Genomic DNA, 25,340 nt, shown 5'->3' on the forward strand with positions numbered 1-25,340 from the left:
AGCCTCTTATGCCTACCTGGAATCCCAGAAGAGCCAGTGGGACTCCACACAGACATAAGGTGTGTGCTAGCAGAGCCCACTGCATGACCAGGGCCTCCTAGACATATATAGGCCTGTATAGGGTAGGGAAGAGATGCAACTCAATATCATGATTTAAATCCTCTTCCTCTTTTTGTGTGTTCATGTGTTTTGCTTAGGGATTGAGCTTTTAGGGGGAGTAGTCCTTGGCTGAAATCTTGCCTATTAGTTTGACAATTTTGTTGTTTCTTTGCATTTTAATACTTGTTTACATTCCTTTGAAACCTGTGATGATTTTTCAGCTACACACACACACACACACACACACACACCCCTCTCTTTGTAGTATAAAAGCTAAATAAATTCTCTCTCTTCCTGGTCATTCGATTTTTTTTTTTAAATAACTCTCCCCGACCATCCCTTTCTCTGCTGTCCCAAGTGCCATGACTCTCTGGAAACCACCCCCCTACACCTCCCCTTTCCATCGCTTCCCCAACCCCACCTTGGCCTTGGTGTGCTTTAGCTACTTTACACACTGGAAGAAAAAGGAATGTAACCTGAGGCCAAGGGATGAGTTCTAAGTGTCTCAGCCATGACAGCTATAACAAGAGGGTGAGAATACAGTACTGGAGAGTAGGCAGCCTAGTCACCACTTTGGTCCCAGCTTTCATATTATCTTATGTCTTAGATATGACTATATAAACAAGTATGCAACTTCTGTTAGAACAACATTGAATAGCCATGGGCTGGAGTCTGCTTTGTGAATTTATGCTCCGTGAAGCAGAGAACGGGGAGGGGAGGAGTCTCCAGGGTGTTGATTACAGTTCTCTAATTCATTCCCAAGAGGCTGCCTGCCAGCTGCGGGTAGCCAGAGCACAGCACACCCTCTACACCTCCCTTCTACCCTCCAGCCACCAGAGTTGTGGGGAGTTTGTCCTACAGCTGGCTCTTTGCCTGCGGGGGTCTCTCCCATGCTGAGGAAATTCAAAGTTGGGGAGATGCAGATGACTTCCATTCTCTTTGCACTGCTGGAGAGAAAAGAGTGGGGCAGAGAAACTTCCCTCTTGTGTTCAAACTTTAAATCAGTCTCTCTTGGTTTCAAGAGGAGCTTGTGGAGAGAAGGCAACATTGTATTTCATAAAACTATAAAACTGTATCATTTAATGGGTTAGCCAGCCTTCCATCATTGCATTCCATGCACTATACTCTCCCCAAATGTATTTATTTTAATTTTTGTAATTAATGTATGTAATTTTATATAGAGCAGACACAATGAACAGAGATGTGCATAACAGGCAACTTTTCTAATGATGCTGGAGTGTTGTACACAAACGATGAAAGCGAGATGTGCAGCCAAAATATTCAGAAATCAGGACCACAACGGCTCACGTTCCATCTAGTCTCCCATGTGCCGTCCTTCCAGTTTAACTTCCAGTGTTTCCAGAATTTCAAAAAAGGCCTATACCTCCTTGAGTACAAGTGTCCCCAATCAGGTTGCCAGCTGTCTTTTCAGCTCAGTTTAGCCCGTTTTATGAAGTAGAGTTTAATAGACGTGATTTCAATTCACCACTATTGGTAGAACAAAAAAACGGTGTCTTTCAAAATCCATTTAATCTAATCTACAAGTTCTAAAGTGTCTTAACCATAATCATATAATTATTGCACAGTACTTGGTGCAGAATTAAGGTTGTTTGGGTGCCCTACTGATGCATTTCCATAGATAAACATTCATACTTTTTTTTTTTAAGTTTAACTTTCACTCTGAATTTCCAGAATGTATAATGTTTGGTTTGGAGATAATTACAAGATCCCCATAATACATTTTACCCTAAATTACTGATGGATTTTCTTAATCTTAACTCCATCTGTTTTTGTGTAGGAATTGGGTGTGTGTGCATGCATATACACACATACACATACATACACCACATGGATCTGTATGTGCCGACATACATAAATATTTTTCATCGTTAATTAAGATAATCCACAAACACATATTAAGTGATACAAAATTAACCTCACAATCTCTTTAATTGTTCCCAGTTCCTGCCTCTGTCCAGGGATTATTTGCAGATCATGCCTACAGCAGTCATTCCTTGTTAGTGACCTGGCACAGTGCTCCTGGAGTGGCTGAGAGATATGACATCCTGCTCTTGACTGAGCAAGGTCTCCTTCTGAGCAATAAATCAGAGCCAGCAACTGCTAAACAGCACAAATTTGAAGATTTAATACCAGGCAAGAAGTATAAAGTGCAAATGTTGACAGTCAGCGGTGGGCTCTTCAGCAGACGAGCAGAAACCGAAGGCCGAACAGGTAGTTAGAACATTTTTTACAGCCTTATTTACAGTATCTGCAGTAAGATATGGTATGAATATAATGATTCATCCAAATATCTAGTTATCCAGAAAGCTCCAATAGGAACCAGTCTCCTGGTATCAATGCATCGTTTTTCTGATGTATGTTTAATGTAAAAAATTGAAAATTGCTTACAAAGTGGTGTGGGTTTTCCAGGTTGTAGTGCATTGTTTACTGAAGCAGAGAGTTGAGGAGTGTTGCTATAATTAAGGATCTCTCAGCATATCCATTATATAGCCAGGTTAACTCTTTCTATTGTATATCCTTACATTTACTTGGCTTATATAGGATCCTAATGCCAAATTGAATACAAATATACTGCAGGTGTCGCCAACCTTTTCTCAGGCAAAACTTCACATTGATGTTAAAGGGAAGTTTTGTGTGAGTCTAGACTGGAGGATTGAGCCTGTTGGATATCACACATATTACATATGTGTTGCTAAATGTCACCTATAACTTACAAAAGTTTTCATCTTGTTTCTGGACGTCATTGTTTTTGTGTGTTTACGTTATGTGAATGTAGTTCTCAGTGACTTAACAGAAACTTCTTCTAGTCAGAAGTGTCATTTTACTGAGATTTAGCTTGGTTACTAGAAACTCTGACATTCTCCTGTATTTATTCCTGTTTCCAGTCCCAGCCGCTGTCACAAATCTGAAGGTCACAGAAAACACCAATGGACGCCTATCATTCAGCTGGACTACCTCCCAGGGAGAACTGGACTCCTATAATATATTTCTGTACAATCCAGACAAATCCCTCCAGGGCAGAATTTCAGGGGACCAGAACCTCCAGCAGTGTTCTTTCCAGAACTTGCGGCAAGGCAGGATGTATAAAATGGTGATTGTTACCCACAGTGGAGAGCTCACAAATGAGTCATCTGTATTTGGAAGAACAGGTAGGAGCATCTAGCAGGATAATCCATCCCCAATGAAAGCTTCCTTAAGGACATCAGTGAGCTACTCTAATAGTCAAAAGCTGGTACTAGAGTCTAGTAAAGCTGCTAGAAGTATCCAAACTGTCTTGATACATCAAAAGCATTACCTAAAAGGAAGCTAAATTCTAAATCATGTGACAACTGTTTTCAGATAATAAGTATATAAATATTGTCCTAATTTATTATCTGTGGCCCAGCGGTACCTGGGTGTCCTAATCAAGGGCAGGAGCCCCATTGTGCTAGGTGCTGTACAGGTATAAATAAAAAGACAGCCCTCTGCCCCAAAGAGCTTACAACACTGGTTTATGATAAGATGCAACAAGTGGGCAAAACAAATGGGGAAGAGGGAAGATAAGGTAGCTAACAGTGAAATGACAAAATTATTCATGGTCAGCACTAGTTTCAGCTTACCATTTGTCTCCTCGCTGCCAGATGGCAGGGTGTTGTAGGCATTTGTAAGAGCTATGTTGCTCCCGCAAAACCTCCTCTAATCTCCCACTACTCCCTCCACCCCCTGACACACACACACTGAAATTCCCGAAATTTGTTTCCTGTTTTTTGGCCACCTGTGCTATGTATCTAGATCTTTATATGGCCATTATCACAGCACTACCATAGCACTATTCTTCCCCAAAACGTTCAGAGTGTAGTAACTGTGTACCCTCTTTCAGTTCCAGCCCCAGTTATTAATCTCAGCGGCTCCAACAGAAACATGACAAACAGTCTGTGGTTCACCTGGGGACTGGCATCAGGAGATGTAGATTATTACGAACTGAATCTTTATAACCCAAATGGCACACAGAAGGAAACAAGGCATGGGAAAGACCTGAGAGAGTGGCATTTCCTGGGCCTAGTTCCTGGCAGAAAGTACACCCTGGTTGTAGTGACCCACAGCGGTGACCTGACCAATACAGCAAAGACTGAGGGAAGAACAGGTAAAGAACTGCAGTGGCTTTTTGCCCGCAACTGTCGGAATTTACAGCAGTTCATTGGTATGTGATGGATTTATTCTGAGATAAGATTTTTATTGTATCAATTATTAAAGGCATAGAAAAGTACAAGTAAGACAATCATAAATGGTATTGCATTAATGGCAGGAAATAAATCAGAATCCGACTGGTTTGTTCGAAGTCCTGTTTCTTATCAATGTTACTGTGCAGAGGCTGAAGAGAAATGAAGAAGTCTAAGATAATGGCTGTTTTGTCTCACACACCCATCCTGTGTGCAAATGTCATGAGACTTTTTTTTTTCATTTTGCCCCTTCTGTCTAGCACCCAGTCCTCCTAGTGCTGTATCATTTGCTGATGTTGCAAACACCTCCCTGTCAATCACCTGGCTGGGTCCCCCGGACTGGACGGATTATGATGACTTTGAGTTGCAATGGCTCCCGAGAGATCCCCTTACAGTCTTCAACCCGTACAGCAACAGCAGATCAAAGGGACGCATCATGTATGGCCTTCGACCGGGGCGGCGCTATAATTTCAGTGTCAGAAGCGTCAGCGGCAACACCTGGAAGACATACAGTCAATCACTGTCTGGAACTGTGAGAACAAGTAGGAATCCATTTTTTATTTAACCCTTTGTGCTCATCTGGAGATGATGCTGAAACAGTGCAGCCAATGAGTTAAATTTTCCCATCCCAGCTAAGCATTTATTAATTTCTACTAGTTGACTCAAGAACATCTGGATATGGATTCAAGTGGAAATCAAAATGTTCCTTTGTCCTGCCCTACAGCAAGTATTTAAAGATTAGAAATGAACACAAGCTGCAAAATTCAGATCCAGATCAAAACATTCCTGAAATTCTGGACTATTTGGTTCCAGGTTTTGATTTATCATAGAATCAGAGAAATGTAGGGCTGAAAGGGACCTCAAGAAGACATCGAGTCCAGCCCCCTGCATTGAGGTAGGACCAAGTAAACCTAGACCATCTCTGACAGGTGTTTGTCTAACCTGTTCTTAAAAACCTCTCAGGATGAGGATTCTACACCCTCCTTTGGAAGCCTATTCCAAAGTTTATCTAATGTTATGGCTAGAAGGTTTTTCCTAATATCTAACCTAAATCTCCCTTGATGCAGATTAAGCCCATTACCTCTTGTTCTATCTCCAGTGGCCATGGAGAACAATTGATCACTGTTCCCTTCATAACAGCCCTTACCATAGCTGAAGACTGTTATCAGGTCCCCGCTCAGTCTTCTTTTCTGAAGACTAAACATGGGCAGTTGTTGGTTTTTTTTTAACTTCCTCAAAGATCAGGTTTTCTAAGCCTTTTGTCAATTTTTGCTGCTCTGCTCTAGCCTGTCTCTGATTCAGACCCAAACTTCTTTGAAGTTCAGGATTATTTAGATTCTGAAATTTGTAGTGGGTCCATCAAGATATTTTGAGCAATCAGAAAGGAAGTGTGTTCCTGGGGCACAAGAAGGACTTGGGAATAATAGATTTGAAAAAGTAAAGTCAAAGAGTTCCTTTCCTCTCAATAGCTGTTTGTCAATGTTTGTGGCTTCCACCCATATTTATCTGAGTCCAGCTGGTCTCATTAACGGTCTGGTGAGAAGTCTGCCCTGAAATGGGCAGAATAGCTAAACCATGGGGAACTATTTGGAACGTACAGTAATTTGTACTTTGGGTCATATGTTGTACCTCATATGGTGTAACTAAAACACATATTTTGCCCAGTGAAATACATACTTCGTAGACATGCCCTTTTGAGATGGGCATTTCATATGTTACACAGCAAACCACAGTGTCACATAGGTCATGTGACTTTTGTCCTCTTACCCTTGAGAGGACTGTTTTGTGGTTTCCATTTCTGATTATTCAACTGAATTACTAGTCTTGTGATTAACTGCAGATATTAACTGCTAAATGTAGACTAGCTGGCCTAAACTTTCATTACATACCCTTTTGTTTCTTTGCATGTTACACCTTGCAAATATTTTAAGTGGCAAAATAGCAAATCTAGTTTTTCACCTTGAAAGTTAAAGTTTGACAATGGTACCTTGATTTAATTTCATTTTTTGTGCTGTGTCAAAATGTATTCCTTTAATTAGAACACTTTAAATGATCTTATATTATTTAGTAACCTTGTATTTTTGCTACAAGGAGCTGAGGGGTAATTTACTAGCTCCCTCTTTTGCATTGTACAGTACTTGGTTCTTCAGCTATAATTTATTTCTTTAGACAATTGTGGAAAATAAGGCTGAAAGGAAAAAGAGAAGTTTATAAATAGCACGTTAAACATTTGTGCCTTTCACTGTAAAGTATGTGCTATATGAGATGGACATTTCATTGTAAGAAGTACGCATTTCAATTACACTATATGATGAGGTTTTTTTTAACTAGGTTTAAGCTCCAGTTGTACCATAGTTCTAATAATATGTTGGATTCCTATTGTAGCTTTCATCAGAAGATCTGAAAAGTTTTTTTACAATTAATTACTGACGAGTCACAGTTCTTTGGAGGTCGATGGCATTAATTCAGTTTACACATAGATAAAATGAGGTCAAGTGACTTGCCTAAAATCTTTCAGCAAGTGTGCGGTAGAGCTAGTAATCCTGACTCTTAGTTCCTTTGCTATAATTAAATGATTAATTTAGACTCAAGTGCTAAGAATGATGGCCTGAGCCATAGAATGAGCACAAAATGTATAATGCATGTCCTCTGTTACATTACACTTCAATTTTTCAACCTCTTCTCCATCTTCAGGACCAGACAGAATACAAAACCTTCACTGCCGACCACAAAACTCTACTGCCATTTCATGTTCCTGGACCCCGCCTGACTCTGACTTCGAAGGATATAGCATTGAATGCAAAAAAATGGACACTGGAGAAGTTGAGTTTTCCAAAAGGATAGAGAAAGAAAGATCTTTGCAAAATATCATGATGCTAGTACCCCACAAGAGATACTTGGTGTCCATCAAAGTGCAGTCTGAAGACATGACTAGTGAGGTAGTTGAAGACAGCACCATCACTATGATAGACCGTAAGTCCTTGATGTACCAAATACATAGGTACAGTGGCATGGAGGGAGAAGGTGAACAGGGATAATCTATCATCTGGTCCTGTTGATTAGTCAGCAGACTTTTCGACCTCCAGACCTGCCTGTTGTGTCACACCAGCCACCGAAATGTGTGACCAGTGACCAAAATGGGGAACATCTGTGTTTAGTTTCATGCTGTGCCAGATTATAAGGCACTTAAACGATAAAACTTGCTTTAAAGGATGTTTTTATCACTGTGTGAATCATATTGTAAAACTGGTTTACCTGACTCATGCAGTGAGAACAAACTTAAAAACAGTTGTTATAATCTGTCAGTCGTGGTACAACATGCAGCCTACAACTGTTCTCCCCCGGGCTTGTCTCTTTGCTGCCCCCTGACCCTTTCTTCTCACCCAATGCCATCACCAAGTCAAAATAGTGGGAACCTACCTAGAGCCTTCAGGAAGTTGGGGGCAGTGGCTCTTCTTCAGGCTTTACTCCCTCTTCTCTCAGATGGTGAGCTTGCCTCAGGCAGTGGAGATGAAGGAGGAGCACTGCTCTGCAGAGTCCTCTCTTGGGCTGCAGATGGGTGGCAAATGGCAGCTTGCAGCTTGTCAACAACATACACAAGGAGGGAGGTACTGCCAGCCAGTTGTGGCAATCCATGGCTCACCTCCATTCTGGGTGGTACAGCATGACAGAGAGCCTTAATTACCCCCAAGGCCAAATGTTCCATGAAGCATAGTGTGATTGAGAGGTCTGGTCACCGTCCCCCCTTGGATATGTAAAGCCAAGGAGAACTACAGAGTCCAGTCACTAAAAAAAACCCTCTGTGATGGGGCATACAAATCCTACACCGGGCAACAAGGAGTTAATGAGCTAATGGGGACTCAGCTGAGAGATGTCAGGATTGGAGGGAGGAACTTAAAAGGGAGAAACCCAGCTCAGTTGATGACAGATCAGGGAGGAGAGCAGATCTTGGAAAAAGGGATGGCTGAGTGTAGAAGCCTCATTAGGCAGCCACTGCCCAATGGGCCCTCCCTGAAGGAAGGGAGGACCTGATGCTGACTCACCGTGAAAGGAGACTATTCCTCTCTGTGTGTTGGGGAACTTGGATTAGGGCCCCAGCCTGATGAGTACCCTCGGAAGGAAGAGAGCCTTAACCCAGCTTTGGGACCATACATTTGGATCAATTCCCCTTTCTTCTGTTCATTGACAACCCTAGGAGGGGCAGGCTATCTGGGGCAAGCTATCTGGGGCTGGGCCTCTTGGGACTGGAACTGGGAGTGGGAAAACCACCCAGACATTCCAGAGCTGTGACCCCAATGAGTGCTGGGGCCCTGCCCAAAGCCTGGGAAAAAAGAACATGGTAACACCCACCCTTCACATGAATTGCAACCAAGCCCTGTCTCTTCTCTACTACAAGAGATGCTATGAGTTCCGATAAAATCAGAGCTAACCTGAGCAGCACCAGAAACAGCAACAGAATTTCTTTGAAGGATTAACTGTTCTCCATTATTTTCATGTTTAGACATCTCTGCACTATCAGGTTCTGGTTGACCCTGGAAGCAGGACTGTCTAAATACCACAAGGGAGCCAGCTCTCCCAAGAATTCCAGCCTGGACTTACAGATCAAAGCTATCTGGCTAGGCTTCAAATAAGCATGTGAACTATTGGTTCCTTATCCACACTGAAATCCTTTAAATTTTGGCCACGACTATTAAACAGTAGATACTGACGCAGTATATGTAGCTGTGTAGGTTATTGAAAATGTTTAGATGCGATCTCTGTGACAGGGCTGTAGTAATAATAATAGGAGATAAACCAATCTCCTAGAACTGGAAGGGACCCTGAAAGGTCATTGAGTCTAGCCCTCTGCCTTCACTAGCAGGACCAAGTACTGATTTTGCCCCAGATTCCTAAGTAGCCCCCTCAAGGATTGACCTCACAACCCTGGGTTTAGCAGGCCAATGCTCAAACCACTGAGCTATCCCTCCCCCTTCTGTTGGGAGGTTTACATCAGATGTGCTTTATTTCCCCCTCTCTCTTTTTCCTTTTCCATTTAGTTCCTGATGTATCACTGTTCAACATATAGCTTGTTTAGACATGTGGCTGATACAGATGCCAGTTCCCTGTTGAAGCTGTACTGTAAATCTGATATCAGATCGTCCATGTGTAAATTATTTGCATAATTGATTCAGTGTCGTTTATTGTTTATTGTTCCATTTGGTGTGAGAGGGGGAAATCTAGGTGTTAAAAAGCAAATTTCTATCTGCAGCCTCAGTGGTCTCAAAGTACCTGGATTGAACCCACCTTTGAAAATGCTATTTTAGCAGCTATAATTTAAGACTGCGTGGATTTAATGAGACTTTAATGCAATCCTGGGCAGCTTCTGCAAGAAATCCTACTGTAAGGAGCTGCCTCTGTTATTATGTTTAAAACACTGCAGGTCTGTTACATCTTCTGGCAGCTTCTCTGCTGAAGAGGGATACACTTTGTGACTGCAAAGAGCATAAAATGAGAGACATTGGGTCTAAATGGTTGAGTTTTGTTGAGATTTGCACCTCACTTGCTGTTATTATGTAATAATATATACATATATATATTACAAATATATAGATGGTGATGCACTTTATTTCCCCTTCCCACTCTCTTCTTTCCCAGGCCCTCCTCCTCCACCTCTCCACATCCGAGTGAACAAAAAGGATGCACTCATTACCAAATCTTCCATCAACTTTACTTTCAACTGCAGCTGGTTCAGTGACACCAATGGAGCTGTGAAATACTTTACTGTGGTTGTGAGAGAGGCCGATGGTAAGTTTTCATGAATTAATAGGTTTCTTTCTGTAACCCATATTAACACAAGGACAGTATTTGTCCTCATCTACTGGCCAGATTTCAGAAGAGGCGTATGGATCTGCTTGTGTATCCAAGCCAATGAACCTGGTCCTTTAACTCAGCAGGGAGAAACTTTTAGATCCAGAGGTCCAGTCTCCACTGGCACCATAGTTAAGGACAGAGTTATACTTCATTCTCTGGGATGTTATCATCCATATGTTTGGAGAGTTTCCTTACTTAGATGATGAGAGAACTCAAAGCAAATGTCCCAGAGAGTAGAAATGGGACAGATTGTCTTGCTATGCATGATTCAATAATGCAGCTTAGACACTAACTTGAAGCAGGTAGGAGTGCGTCTCAGCTTCAGTTTCGGTTGCCTTCAGTGTTGCCTGATAAGTCATTATTAGAAAACAAAGGTAGCTTACTGTCTGAATAAAATGATTCATGTTGTTTATTTAATGAGGCAAATTGCTCTCACATACACCAGTGTAAATCAAAGCAGAAAATGTCCCTATATAGTGCATATGGATTTCCTTCCTTGTGCTGTCCTGTAGAGAAGAAGAGTAGTTTTGCAGTTAAAGCCCTAAACTAGGACTCAGGAGATCTGAGTTTAATTCTTGACATTGCCACAAGCTCCCTTTGTGACCTTGTGTAAGTCACTTAATCATTTTGTACCTCTGTTCCCAGGTAAAAATAATCCTTTTTTTTCCTCCCACCCTGTGTCGTTCTTGTCTAGTCAGAGTGTAAGCTCTTTGGGGGCAGGAACTGTTTCTCACTGTATATTGGTACAGTGCCTAGCACAGCTGACCCTCTTAGGCACTCTCATAAATAATAAAAAATCAGGATTCATTTCTGGGGACTATAATCGTTTCCTATTGCAACTATTCTCTGTACCCACTGGCTACTTTTTTTTAACCCCCTGTGGAAGGAGGCAGATGGCGGGGGTGGAGGGGCCAGAATTATGCAGCAGAAGTGATTCACACAACCTTCTCAAGGCATCAGAACCCCCCTGTGCACAGTCTTCTAGAATGGGATCCAGAAGAGAGAGCAAAGTGCCCTGCGTTATCTAGCCAGGCAAGCCAGCTTTGATCCAAAAATGTCCCCATAGACCAACATGCAGTGTGGGTTCAAATAGAAGAGAGTGTGCCTGGAACACACTGAGCTAGGCTCAGTCCAAAAATACTAAGGGTATGTCTACATTGGAGCTGGAGGTGTAATTCCCAGCTCAGGTAGACATACACATGCTAGCTCTGATTGAGATGGAGCAAGTGGAGCAAATGGTGGTTCCCATCTGACACCCTACGTGCAGCTGCAGCTCCGCTGTTATTTTCAGCACACTAGATTGATCTGAGCATGTCTATCCCAGCTGGGAATGACACTTCCAGCTGCTGTGTAGACATACCCTAAGACTTAATTTAAGGAATTGTGCCACAAGTCAGTAGTGTGTGAAGCATCACTCACTTAAGAAAAACGCAGATTATTTCTTTAGGACAGTCAGTAATTTGAGTCTGTAGAGGTCTCTGTAAAGAAGATGGCTTTTATGTGGCTTAACAATTTTGAAGACCGTATAGCACAGTCTTTATCAGACTGTAAGAAGCTTTTTAAACCACAGTGCCAGGTTGTTTTGAAACACATAATTTCCTATCTGTAGGAATTTGCTGTTTGCTGTGGTAATCTGCTGTATTCTGCTTCTTCTCCTGGGGATCAGATTACCACACCAGATCAGCTGTTGTTTGTAAAGATAACATAGCTACTAATGACTCCTGCAGTTAAGGTGAATAACAACAGTTCGTATATAGTGTGTTTCTTCCATAGACCTTTAAGTACGTTATAAAAGAAGGTAATTTGGCAGATGGGAAAATGGAGGCTCAGAAGGAAGTGACTTGCCTATGGTCATACAACAGTTTAGGGTCAGGCTGGAAATAGATCCCAGGTAGCTAACTCCCAGTCCCATGCTCTAATCACTAGACCATGTTACCTCCCAAACAAAGTACAGAAGTTTGTCAAGTGTTGAATATGTCTATTGATGCCCGGGGCCTTAGATTTTTACTGCACGAATAGCACGAGAGCTGTGGCATATGATGTGCAAATTTTTTTTTTTTACCATTTTTTTCCTAGGCAGTGAAGAGCTGAAGCCAGATCAGCAGCACCCATTACCTTCCTACATGGAATACAAACATAACAATTCCATACGTGTCTATCAGACAAACTATTTCGCAAGCAAATGTGCTGAAAACCTTGACAGTAACTATAAGAGTTTTGACATTAAGCTTGGAGCTGAGATGGAAAGTCTGGGAGGAAAATGTGATTCTAATCAGCAGAAATTCTGTGACGGGCCACTGAAGCCAAGGACTGCCTACAGGTTAGATTTATTGTGGTAATTGTGCTGTGTGAGATGTGCTGTATTATTAGGTACTATGCTATCTCAATGCCTGATGTACTTGAGCTGCCGTAGATTAATAACCTGTGTTACATAGTGTTCTCTGTGTTGTATTGTGCAATTTATAAAAGCTTTGTCCGTGCCCCATCTCATAGGTAATATATAAACAATTCCTTCACCAGTCTGGGAATGCTACAATTCATTATGTGCAAAACTCTGTGCAGTGAAAAGGCTTCTTTTATCTCTTATTTTGATGGAGAACTTTGCTACAGTTGCTAATTTCTCTGTGGAGAGACTTAAGGGCTGGATCAGCAGCTGAGTCAGGGGAGCATTCGGGACAGCTACAAGGGGAGAGCAGGAGATGCAAAGGTAGTTTTGTGTTCCTCTAATTATGTGGACAGACTGCACCAGGCCAATCTGCTGGTGCAGATTAGAGCAACCTAAAAGCTATTCTACACTGTGCCAGCTTCCTGCAGACTCAGGAAGCCTGTACAGCAGCTGAGGCTCACCAGCACAAAGGGAAGATTTAGCCACAATCGGGCATGGTGTGGGAGCTGCTAGAGCACCTGTACACCTCCTGTTGAGTCCTCTACACTGGCATGAACTTCCCAGGGCTGAATCCAATTACCTTAAGGCCACTTTGCACCTAGGGAACAGCAGAAAGCAGCTGGCCTTAGATTTTAGCCCAAAACTAGAGTATTTGAAGTAATATCCCCAAACAATTAGGATTTGTATTTCAGACAAACTGGATACCATGTATGTTTATTTAGAAGCTGCAGCTTCACATTAGATGTCATTACTTTCTCCTGCAGCATTAAATCAAGCTTAGCTACTAAATGTGAACTATTAAAAACTTGATGGGGCAGTTGTGCAACTGAAGTGAAAGCAGCTTTCAAGTGGGCTCTAGCTGGGTTCAGTGGAAATTATGCCCACTTATCCCTACTTAGAATGAGACTTACTGTGAGTCAGGATTTCTACCTCTTAACTTCTTTGATTCTAAATTCTATCAGCTGGCTGGCAGGAACCTCCACCATGGGTTACCAAAGCCACAATGAGAGCTGAGTGACTAGATCAACAAACCATTCACAGACACTCATTTCAGCTTTTTAATGAATTTGCTTGAACTTCATTTGAGCTCCTTTTGCTTTCTGTGAATGCTCTTAGAAATGAGTTTGCTGAGAGGAAAAGTCATGGAGTTAAACAGCAAATTTCAACTGAATGTTGCAGAATTTTTTATTTTGTTCATTGTGCATGTCTGTATCAGAAACCTACTTAAGAACTACGTTCATCCAGTCAAAGAACGGAAGCTTACCATGTGTCCAATGAAATCAATGTGTTCATGTGAATGGATTTGTTGATTGATTTTCAGTGACAAATTTTTGGCAATCAGGAGCTTGTGAAAATAGCAAAGACCTAAATCCAACAAAGACACTGCTCACTGTGATTAGTTTGTCCAGCTCATGGGACTACTTTCATGATCCCCAGTAGCCTAAGGTAACAAAGCCACAATCCTGAAAACATTTAAGCACATAAGTAGTCCATTTACAGGACTAATATTAGGAGAGATGGAAGTAGGTCTAGAATACGACTATTCACATGCAAAGGTGTGTGCAGGAACAGGAGCATAGAATGTAATCCAAATCCAAGTCCCTATACAATAGTATTGAGGGCAGTTAACATATCCATAGATCAGCTAGTCAGCAGGTTTTTTGGCTCACCGCAGCCCTATACAAAGAACACCCTGCGATATATAAGCCTTCCTGCTGATCACAGTTAGGCAGACTTTTTTTCCCTCAAGTTTAGTATGTTGTAAATGTCATCTAGTATCTAGTCCTTCTTTCATTTCCCCCACATATTGTTGAGCAAAAGATACTAAAAAATGGAATGAACTGCTGAGGTGCTAAAAATATTGGCTTTGAAACTCTTACTAAAGCAGAAGCTGAACAACAAAAGGTATAACAATAACGGTAGTTAAAAGACACAGGAAATGTACTTAGTAAATGTTGTCTGGAAGCCCTGTTTTGTGATTTTGCTATTTCTGTGTTAACCTTTAGTTTTCTCCTATTTGATACCAACTCCCAAACAAATCTAATAAACTCTTCTGCTTTTTCAGGATCAGTATCCGAGCTTTCACCCAGCTCTTTAGTGAAGACCTGAGGGAATTCACTGAGCCACTCTTCTCAGATACATTTTTCTCTTTACCAATCACTACTGAGTCAGGTGAGTTTCTCCTTTATTCTCTACTAACCAGTTACATGGGTATCACACCCATTGGTGTTGGAGTGGGTAGGAAAGTGCAGCAAGGACCTTGTTGCTGAACTGAGTTACTCTGAGATTCAGCTCTCCGCCAGTTAATGTTTGATATTCAGCACTGGCGGTTAAAACAATATCTGTGATGCTTCCCCTTCCATCCATGATTTCCTTCAGAAATATAAAGCTTCCTACAGATTATAGGCGTTCACTTTAAAAGGGAGCAAGAGAGAGAGAGAGAGAGTGAGGACTGTGCAGCATCCTTCAGGATAGAAATAATACGTAGGGCTAGATTCTCCCGTCTGCTTTCTGCCACTCAAGCTGCTCAAAGTGGACAGAAATGGCTAGTGGAAATTTCCCTTGGTGCAGGGGGAGCTCTCTTGTGGTGTAAAACTGGCAGAGATGGTAGAACCACCTCCTGCACCAGCTGTCCCAAGTGTCCAGGGTGTAGGGGAGATGTCAGAGGTGGAAGGGAGGTGTGGTGAAACTATTCTGATCCTTCACAGTGTAAGCTCACCTAGGGACTTTGTGCCAGTGGCAGGAGTTAGACCTGCTCCTCAGCAACTCCTAACTTATGCCGTGGCCAAGCAGCACAGGATCAGGGAGCCACAACCAGCCCACTATGTTCCCCTGTCTCAGCTATGGTGGAGCAATAAGCCCATAGGTTATAAATTATTTGAGAAGGAATAGAGCTGGGGTCCCTGACTGGGGGGTCTCTAGTCACTGCTACAATACAAACAATAAATAATAACACAGCCCCTTGATACAAGGCTCTCAATACATTTTCCAAACACTGATTAAGCCTCAAAACCCCTTGAATCCAGGCAACAGTTACTTTCTGGATGTGAGAATGAAATGTTTTCATCCTCCAGTATAAATGGTCTCAAAATGAGGCTGAACCAGTGAATTGTCCTATTTGAAAAATCCAGTGAACTACTGTAGCCTGGGGAGGAGACCCAAACTCCTGGAAAATCTTGCTGTTTCTTTCACTCCCTAATTCTATGGAAGGAGAGAACTTTTTTCTCTTCTACATGTTTCTTGCCCACCTGATGTACGGTGTAAATTCTTGGAAAAACTGAGGAAGTAATATCAAAGCCCACTCCTCCAAATATATGTGCAGTTGACGTTCCCTTGTATTTATTTCAGTGTCTTTAACTGATAACATTGTATGTATCTAATTCCTTTGCTCTGTGTGTGTGTGTGTATCTATCTTAGAGCCCATGTTTGGAGTTATAGAAGGCGTGAGTGCTGGTTTGTTTCTCATTTTGATGGTGGTGGCTGTGACTGCTTTATTTGTCTACAGACAAAAAATTAAGTAAGTAGAAACTCCCTGTTTAAAATTTTCATTGTACAAGATCTAATGAAATTTGATTTTCCATCTGAGACACTGAGGAAGGAGTAAAATTGGATGAAAACTTTAAATTGTATTTAGGAAGGCAAAAACTTCATTCCATTTCCCTCACCATTTGTACAAATTAAATATTGAACTAAGACCCATATTATCCTTGATTAAGAAACAGGATTTCCACTGATTAATAGGAGTTGCATGTTCAAGGCTGCAATGTGACCTTTGGCTCTTAGTAGAGCTGATCAACACATTTTCACTGGAGCAGTTTTCTGTCAGAAAATGTGACTTCATTGAAACCTTTCATGAGAACTTGTTGATTTCAATGAAATTTTTTATGGGAAAACTTTGAAACGATTCATTTTGACCCTCTCTTTTTGGAAATATTGAAATATTTTCTTTCAATAATGTCAAAAAGTTTAGTTTTGACTTTATTGTTCCATTTCATTTTGCACTGACTTTTATTCTATAATATGAAGTACCCACCCAGTCTATTGGTTATGCTGGGGTGGGTGCTTCTCTCTCTCACTGGAAATTCCCTCCTGGACCTGAGAAATGTTCCTGAAAAAAGGTTTTCCATGAAGTTTCCTTTTTGACAAATCAGCATTTCGGTCAAAAAATTCCTGACTAGCTCTAATACCCACTTTAATGGTAGTTTGGGGTGTCTCTCTTATGGTAAAAGCAGGTCGTTACTGTTTTACACCATTTTTTCTATGTATGATATGAAATTATTATCCTATTGCAGAAAATTAAGGTACAGAGAAACTGTGCAGCTGCAAAGATCCATTTCAGAGCAGCAAATGAATCAGTCATCTCTTTTTATTCCTTTTCTTTATTTCCTGCCACAAGATACAACATAGCACTAAATCCAAAGTAAGAATAGCTTCCTTTGTATTGCAGTAATGGCCATGAACGACCTACAGCAAGGCTGAGCATTCGCAGGGACAGGCCGTTGTCCGTCCATCTGAACTTGGGGCAGAGAGGGTAATCTCAAAGTTTGTTTCTAAGAGAAAACTGTTTTAACATGGCATCATAGATGAAACAGTCTCTCCAGTCACTCACTGACAAGTTGTTTCTTTTTCTTTTGAAATTATTTCTAGGAGCCGGAGAATTTCCAGGTAAAAGCAAATATTTTGTCATTTAAAACATCATCTTTTGTAATGAATTAGATGAATAATGTCCTTGTTCTATCTTGGGGTAACTTTGTTTTTTGTCTTTTTTTCTTCTGTCGAATGTTTTAGTCCAATAAAAGTAAATCAGTTTGAAGCGCACTTCACCAAACTCCAAGCAGATTCCAACTACCTCCTGTCCAAGGAGTATGAGGTACGAATCCAATCCAGTCAAACCATTTCTTTACTGAACTGACTGGTTGGGTGCTAACTGTGGCTCACTAACCCTTCAGCCCCAGAGACATGCATTCCTGGGTTTTCTTCACACAAGTGAAAATGAGTTTGACAGTCTCAGCTTAGACCCTGTTTGTCCTGCTGCCAAAACCACAACTTAATTAGGCTCAGCTTGATCCAGCTGGTAGCCTCCATTCATCAGAGGCCCAGCACAGGACCACCAGGATGTGCTGAGGGTCAGGACTGAGTTGTGTGAGCAGAGCTGTGTGACAAATCATGAACAGTGCCTACCAGCAGTGTGCCTGGCTCAAGCCAATGCCACCAGTTCTCTAATTTCTGTCTAATAAAAATCATTTCCTTTCCTTGGCCTTGCATGCTGTATGTTCCATGTTGTAGCATCCTTTGATCATTTTCACCTTGCATTCATTTTGGCCTTTTACAGGACTTAAAAGATGTGGGTCGTAACCAATCGTGTGACATAGCGCTTTTGCCGGAGAACAGAGGGAAAAATCGATACAATAATATATTGCCCTGTAAGTTTTATGTTTGGGTATATAATATTACATTACACCAGCTATTTTTCACTTCTTTTCAGGATAGGATGGGGCATGTAGTGTATCCCTTTCCTTGTTTCGCCTTGTCGGAGATGAAATAGCAGTGCCAAGCCAAGTCTTGGTGCTTCGATGCTGTGTATGGCCATGAGCAGCTTTAAAACAGCAGCTCCCATTAAACTTCACTTCCCACCAGAGATGTAATGACTAGTGCTCGTTCTGTTTATAAAAGGCTTCAGCTGTTCTAGCCTGTCAGCGGTTCTGTCAGGGTGGATAGTAGGAATAATAGAAACCTTGTCATGTGTGTTTTGTGTGATCAGCAGCAGAGCTACTTGCTCCCTGGTCATTCAAATATAGTCAGTTCAAACCTGTCTAGTGGCCACAGATCACTTATTTGACATCAATAGGTGACAGTCGCTTCCTTCAGAGTGAATAATGAGCCTGCAGTAGCACAGTGCCTCCAGCATGGCACAAGGCGATAATCCTGAAGGAGTCCTCTTTCATACAAGGCAAAGGTCCTGACCATACATGGCACATGAGAATGGGGACAGCCCTGGGGAATGCCTATTGGAGGTAATTAGCCCACCTTAAATAGCCCCCTGGAATTTCAGTGGCTATAATAGCACTCAGCTTAATTTCCAGTCCTAACTTGCCATGTAGTATTGCCATGTGCCGTGGTTAGTTGCCATGTTTTATCCAGAGGTGGCTGTATTTCAGTAGTGGTGATGGGATCCCGCTGTGGGTATGTCTAACTGCAGCTTGGAGGGTGCTTCCCAGCTCAGATAGACAGACATATGCTAGTTTCTGAGCTTAAAATAGCACTGTCGCTGGGGGTAGCATGAATGGTGGCTCAGGCTACCCACCCATGTACATACCCAGTAGGTCTGGGAGGGTTTGTATTTGTAGCACGCTAGCTCAAGCAGAGTTGCACTTGTCTGTCTACCTGTGCTGGGAAGTACCCACCCGACTGCCGTGTAGAAGTACCCAAAGTGTGTATGGTGCTCTGGTACCTTTATGTATCAGTCTGCCCTGGACGGGCAACTCTGCAGCCAGAGACTCAGGAGACATGCTGTCTTGCTCAGTCACCCAGCATTTTCCCAGGGGACTGCACAGTGAAGTTCTGTCAAGTGTGCTGTCCTCCATGCATAGCTGGCCCTGCCATCAGGGGCAAAGAGGGATGCAGCCACAGTCCCACCATTACCTTAACTCCCTACCTCTTTCAAGTAGCTGGCATCCACCAGAGCACAGCCAGGGAAGAGGCTTGTGCTCTGCAATGGGATTGCGCTCACCTGTGGAAAAATGGGGTGAAGTCTCCCTGGGCTAAATCCACAAAGGTACTTAGGCATTGCAGTGCCTAACCACTAGGTGCCCTGCCCAGCTCTCCATTCTGAGTGAGACATCTAGGCTCCCCATCAATGCATGAGGGGAGGTAGGCACTCAACCAGGGAGCCTGTGAAACCATCAGTGTCATGCAAAAGGAAGGAGACAGGACTTAGGGCCCAGATTCACAAAGGTACTTAGGCATCTGCTCCCATTGGTCTGGGCCTCTACTTACCTGACAGGCCAGAGGGAGGCAGCTCCCTCCGCTCAGAATTCTCCACCATGAATCCTCTCCTGACATTAGGCACCTCAGCTGGGTAAGCCCATGCCCTAGCAGATGAAGCCCAGACCATTCTCCTGAAAGACAAGAGAAACCCATCCCACTGTAGCCAATAGCCCTGTGTTTATAGCACTCACTTGGAATGTGGGAGACCTGTTTTCAAATCTCCACTCAGATTTGAAACCAGGACTTGAACCCACAAATCCCACATCCAAGGAGAGTCCCTAGCCCACAGGGCATTGTGTATTGTGGGTGGATCTCTCTCTATCTCTCCTGTTGGAGCTTTCAACTTAGTATAAATAATTGGAGGAGGGACTTAAACCTTGATCTCCTGCATCCCAAGTGAATACTCTGGCCACTGCTCTCGGGGATAGACGCTCACACTCTTGTTTGTGTGATGGCTGATCCTGAAGGTGTGCCCCAACATCTCTGGGGTCGGGTCCCACACGCGAGATCGGTGGGGAAACCACTAGTTGGAGAATCCTGTTTTGGAGCTTCAGCTTGAGCAACAGTTCTGAGCAGTCTGTTAGCTGTGGGGTGGTATCAGCTGTTAGGCAGCTTTGCACATGCCCACCATAGGAAACGTAGACACTTACCGGGGTAGGCAGGAGCTTAGCGGTAGTTTTGAGCATGCCAGTGGCACCTACATTGTGGACTTAGGTGCCGAATGAGGCAGTTACGCGCCTATGGACCTTTGCGGTTCTAGTTCCTTGCATACAATCTCACTCATCGGCCACAATGTGCCTTGGACCCGCCCTGGTGAAAGGTGTTGTACAAATGTGGGTGGCTGTCATTTGCAAACAAGCCTTCCAACTGTGACCATGAAAGTGCAGTTGGTATTTTTACATGGGCACATTTCCATTTATGTGAAAGACCTGGGCATAAACCTCTTGTAATACATTTCTTCCCAGATGATACGTCGAGAGTGAAGCTTTCCAACGTAGATGATGATCCTTGCTCAGATTATATTAATGCAAGCTACATACCAGTAAGTGGCTCAGTGGTGTTTTTTATAGTCCTTGTCTCTCCAATGGTAATTTCACCTTCCTATGAAATTTAACATGCAGCTAGATTCTTAGGGCTCCCTCCTTTCATATGTTCACTGGTTTTAACTAAAAGTCTGAGAACTGTTTTTGTGTGTGTGCTGAAAGGCCATGTCTGATTGCCATACAGATAACTGAGACTGATTCAGTCAGCTCTTAAAACCACTTCCCTGGATTGCTATAGTCATATAAGATTGTTATAATTGGCCAAGGACAACTTCTGAAAGGTCACTGTTTTTATATAATTTCTGCAATAAGCACAGCTATCTCTGAGATCATACTTCCAGACGTGTATTTCATCCTGAAAGTGTTTGCACCTTGTATTATGGTGAAATTGGCTGAGATTACAATTGTGCCCTTTGCCAGGGAATTATGATTGATAATAGCAGAGCCCTAATGAGCCAGATTTCAATCCAGAGCTCAGTTAATTAACAGCAAACAGCAAAACAAAACAAACAAAAAAAAACAGTGGTTCAAAATGCCTAGGGCAGTGCTGAACACAACAGAAAGATGAAAAATCTCTGACTAATTCTAATAAATACCTTCCAGCAATACTTAAATACACTGGCACTTTCGCTTCCTCCTCCCTGCTCCCACCAACCTTCTGCTTCCAGAGTTTAGGGTGTCCTTTAGTTTTCAAGCGGTAGCTGCAGTGAAGATGTTGATGCCACAACAGTGGTGGTTTGTTTGCAGTTGCTATAAGGTCTGTTTCTCTGGCATTATAGAAACTAATTGGAATTTCCTGAATTTGTAGGGCAATAATTTTCGCAGGGAATACATTGCAACTCAAGGCCCTTTGCCTGGCACCAAAGATGATTTCTGGAAGATGGCATGGGAACAGAACGTTCACAATATTGTCATGGTAACCCAGTGTGTCGAGAAGGGCCGAGTGAGTAGTGAAGTTTCTTGCTTATTCATTACTATTTTTAAATTTTGTATTTATTATTTGTATGCCACTAACACCCACAGACATCGGCTGAGATCAAAGTCCCATTATGTTAGGCAGTGACACGTAGTAAGAGACAATGCCTGCCCCTACGAGCTTAGAACCAGGTTTTTTAAGCTATTTAGGCACCTAAATCTCTTTGATTTCAGTAGGAGTTAGGTGCCTGCATGCCCTTGTGGTCTAAATAGACAAGACAGAAAAAGGATATGTGGGGAAATAGAGGCACAAAGAGGTGAAGTGACTAATCCAAGGTGACACAGTGGGTCAGTGAGAGAGCTAAGAATAGAACCCACAGCACAAACACAGTATCCGAAGCACCCATGGCACTTCTGGGGTAAATATAACAGAGTTGCAATCTCTAGGGGCCTAATTCTGCAACTATAATCACAGTGAGTGACTTCAGTGCGACTATTTAGATAAGGGCTTTTCAATACCAGTGGGGAGACATAATGTTGCAAGGGATGACAATGTACAAAGGGTTGGGATATGGGAGTACAAAGGTGGAAATCAATAAAGATCATGACATAAGTGCCATGCATTACATGCACTTCATGGTCTATTTATTTAAGGTTAGTATATTACAATTATGAAACTCCTCTGGGCCTTACACGTACTTATTTCACTGTCCATGACATAAAACTTATGGTGCCACCATAAAAACATCTTCTATGTATGGTACAGAGGCAAGTGACTAAACTGGGAAAACCATAAATATTCTTTCCTTCCCTGATGCCCCCATATAGACAAACAAAGGTAATGGTTACATCCAAGTCCATTGCATTTTATTTTTTTTAAATAAAAGCCAGAGCAGCCTCCCTGCATTCCCAATCACTCTTTAAACCAGAGATTGAATTGGGGGAAGTGTGGGAAGTAGTGGTCCAACTCCATCTTCTTGAGTTGTCAAAACAATAGTCTACTCACAGCTGATCTTCTTAATATGATCATCCCTCCTGTTTTCATGTGCTTTGATCAACAGTAAAATAGTTAACAGTGTTGACATTTAAATTGCAAACATTAGGCTTTATAATTAAGATATCCTTGTCATGAATAAAGACAATGCATGCTTCTTTCAGAGCTGTTGTTTCAGGCTGTCTTCAGACTCGGGTAGATATCACTGAATTGGTTCATACTCTGATCATGTAAGATGTAAGGTTGTCTTTAGCAACTAAAAAAGAGTTAATTATTATTATTTTTTTTAAATAAAATGGTAGATTCTAGCACACTCCAGGAAAAAGTACTGGTTCACTGAATCAGCCCAGATCAGCCTCTGCTTTAGACATAGTCTAAAGAGTAAAAGCAATCATAAGTGTATGTAGAAATGCTTTTTTCTGTTTAGGCCCTGACATAGCAAAGTACTTAAGCAATACCGAACTCAATGGGACCCCTTGCATACTTAGTTAAGCATGTGTTTTGGTCCTTTGTTGACTACATGTGCATATGGATTATTTTAGCTGCCTTAATTGTCCATCTACTGATGCGTGACTGCTTCTTGCCTCCCTAGAAGTGGGAACAGTTAGGAACCATGTGCAAAAATTGAGCAGATAGGAAGTTGTTTAAATATGACAGGTTGGCTCCAGCTTTTGTTATTATTGAAACACTCTTTCCTTTGTCCATACAGGTGAAGTGCGATCATTACTGGCCCCTGGACCAGGATTCCTTGTATTATGGAGACCTGATAGTTGAGATGCTGTCTGAGTCAGTGCTTCCGGAATGGACAATAAGGGAGTTTAAAATTTGTAGTGTATGTTTATTTTATTTTATTTTATTTTAAAAAAATCTGTTAGGAAAACTTAGAATGGTTAAACCTCACACATCCTGATTGCTCTCCAGTGACCTACTCCCTAGTGGCAGCTGTAACAGAACATGATGTTCATTACAAAGACGTGGTGTGTTAGAACATCTGCCTCTTAACTGTTCTGATTATCCACATTTCTGTGATCTGACAGGAAGAGCAGCTTGACTCAAAGAGGCTCATTCGTCACTTTCATTACACAGTATGGCCAGACCATGGAGTTCCAGAAACCACCCAGTCCCTGATCCAGTTTGTAAGAACTGTAAGGGATTATATCAACAGGACTCCAGACACCGGACCAACCATTCTGCACTGCAGGTATAAATGAAAGCAGGATGTCATTGGTTCAGGAAGTTTATAAAATATATTTAAAAGATCTCTATTGTTGGTGTCTGTCAGGAGGTAACTTTTGCTTAAATTTCTATAGGATAGCCACAGGCTTTAATCGACAGACTATGCGCTAGGTGGTCCAGAATAGTGTTTGACACATATGCCCTCATCCTGGGAGATGCTGGGTGCCCAACTAGTGGCAGTGAATAACAGTTCTTAGGAGGTCATGCCTCCAGATAGGACCACTAGAGCACTGTCCCTGACACACCTGCTATTCCAGGGGGACCCTCAGCTGCTGCCTTCTGGCAGATTTTTAAGTCTCTTTTGCACTGCTGGCTCTGGCCCAAAGTCTCATTACCTCTCTTTAATTAAGAAAACATGTAACTAGGGGTAAATCTGAGCTGCAAATATGTGTCCAGATCTTCATAGATGTTTAAGGCCAGAAGGGACCATTGTTACCATGGAGGGAGGGAGAGCTCAGTGGTTTGAGCATTGGCCTGCTAAACCCAGGGTTGTGAGTCCAATCCTTGAGGGGGCGATTTGGGGATTGGTCCTGCTTTGAGCAGCGGATTGGACTAGATGATCTCCTGAGGTCCCTTCCAACCCTAATAATCTATGATTCTAGTCTGACCTCCTGCATAACACAGGCCAAAGAACCTCACCCCAAAATGTAAAGCTTTGTAGGTTAACTGCAACATTTGGGTCCATATTCAAGGTCATAGTCTGAATCTGCTGGTTCATCTCTAGAAAGAAAAGAGCTTTAAAGGCTCCTTACAAACAGATTTGGATATATTGAACTGTCAGCCTAACTTGATCCATAGTGACGAACAGGAGATATCACAACTAGCTCTTCTGTGACTCCAAACGAAAAATCTAGCTCCACTGTAAACTATTACCATCTGAAATCCTAGAGCTGTCACTTGTATAGTGCAGTTAACCTAAAGACCATGATGGATCTATAGCAATGCAAATCTGTTCCTTGCATGAGTGAAATGTAAAGATGGCGAGAGCTTTGACCTAGTGGGTTTGTATTTTCCATCTCTTTGCAGTGCTGGTGTTGGTAGGACAGGCACATTCATTGCATTGGATCGAATCCTTCAGCAACTAGACTCTAAGGACTCAGTGGATATTTATGGAGCAGTGCATGATCTAAGACTTCACAGGGTTCACATGGTTCAGACAGAGGTAAGCTTTGGATGTGGCACAGAACGGCACATCTTCATCATTCATATACTAATAATAGTTTGAACACAGAGAGTGTTTCATCTGAGGATCTCAAAGCACTTCACAACTGTTCATAAATTAAGCCATGTGGCACCACTGTAAGATAGTTAACAGGTACTATAGCACTTAGAAGCTGATCTAATTCCTGCTGAAGCTAGTGGGATTTTTTTTCCATTGTCTTCCATGGAGTTACATCAGGCCCTTACATATCAAGCTCTATACAAATCTTAGAAATAGGGATCACTTCTCCCACCACTGAACTGCAGTCATCCCCATGAATGTAATGCAGCAGACCTTTAACAGCACATTGCACTGGAGTTACTGAGTTAGATAAATATATTGGGAGAAGGAACATAAGCATTTAAGTACATTGGAGATGGGCACTAAGATGGATAGCTAGGCGGACATA

At 42.2% G+C, this 25,340-nt stretch overlaps 2 protein-coding genes across 10 annotated transcripts in view; one reads left to right on the forward strand and one right to left on the reverse strand.

The window, feature by feature from the left end:
* PTPRB (protein tyrosine phosphatase receptor type B) overlaps positions 1-25,340 on the forward strand; it is an 89,009-nt gene that overhangs the window by 54,373 nt on the left and 9,296 nt on the right. For all 7 annotated transcript variants that reach the window (XM_039500190.1, XM_039500191.1, XM_039500192.1 and 4 more), the window contains 18 exons: positions 2,062-2,331; positions 3,006-3,269; positions 3,980-4,243; positions 4,580-4,861; positions 7,014-7,292; positions 9,954-10,103; positions 12,246-12,489; positions 14,621-14,727; positions 15,973-16,072; positions 17,003-17,086; positions 17,203-17,220; positions 17,344-17,425; positions 17,888-17,978; positions 20,508-20,584; positions 21,394-21,528; positions 23,204-23,326; positions 23,532-23,695; positions 24,757-24,892. In XM_039500190.1, coding sequence (XP_039356124.1) covers positions 2,062-2,331; positions 3,006-3,269; positions 3,980-4,243; positions 4,580-4,861; positions 7,014-7,292; positions 9,954-10,103; positions 12,246-12,489; positions 14,621-14,727; positions 15,973-16,072; positions 17,003-17,086; positions 17,203-17,220; positions 17,344-17,425; positions 17,888-17,978; positions 20,508-20,584; positions 21,394-21,528; positions 23,204-23,326; positions 23,532-23,695; positions 24,757-24,892 — 2,870 coding nt within the window. The remainder of the gene's footprint in view (positions 1-2,061; positions 2,332-3,005; positions 3,270-3,979; positions 4,244-4,579; positions 4,862-7,013; positions 7,293-9,953; positions 10,104-12,245; positions 12,490-14,620; positions 14,728-15,972; positions 16,073-17,002; positions 17,087-17,202; positions 17,221-17,343; positions 17,426-17,887; positions 17,979-20,507; positions 20,585-21,393; positions 21,529-23,203; positions 23,327-23,531; positions 23,696-24,756; positions 24,893-25,340) is intronic.
* KCNMB4 (potassium calcium-activated channel subfamily M regulatory beta subunit 4) overlaps positions 4,750-25,340 on the reverse strand; it is an 89,031-nt gene continuing 68,440 nt past the window's right edge. For 2 of the 3 annotated variants that reach the window (XM_039500202.1, XM_039500201.1), the window contains one exon: positions 22,353-22,750. The gene's annotated coding sequence lies outside the window, so the exon portion shown is untranslated. Of the gene's footprint in view, positions 4,818-22,352; positions 22,751-25,340 lie in introns of those variants that run through there. The other variant, XM_039500203.1, reaches the window with a different exon arrangement.

The sequence above is a fragment of the Mauremys reevesii genome, linkage group 1 (assembly GCF_016161935.1).
Source record: "Mauremys reevesii isolate NIE-2019 linkage group 1, ASM1616193v1, whole genome shotgun sequence".
In the NCBI taxonomy this organism is placed as follows: domain Eukaryota; kingdom Metazoa; phylum Chordata; order Testudines; family Geoemydidae; genus Mauremys; species Mauremys reevesii.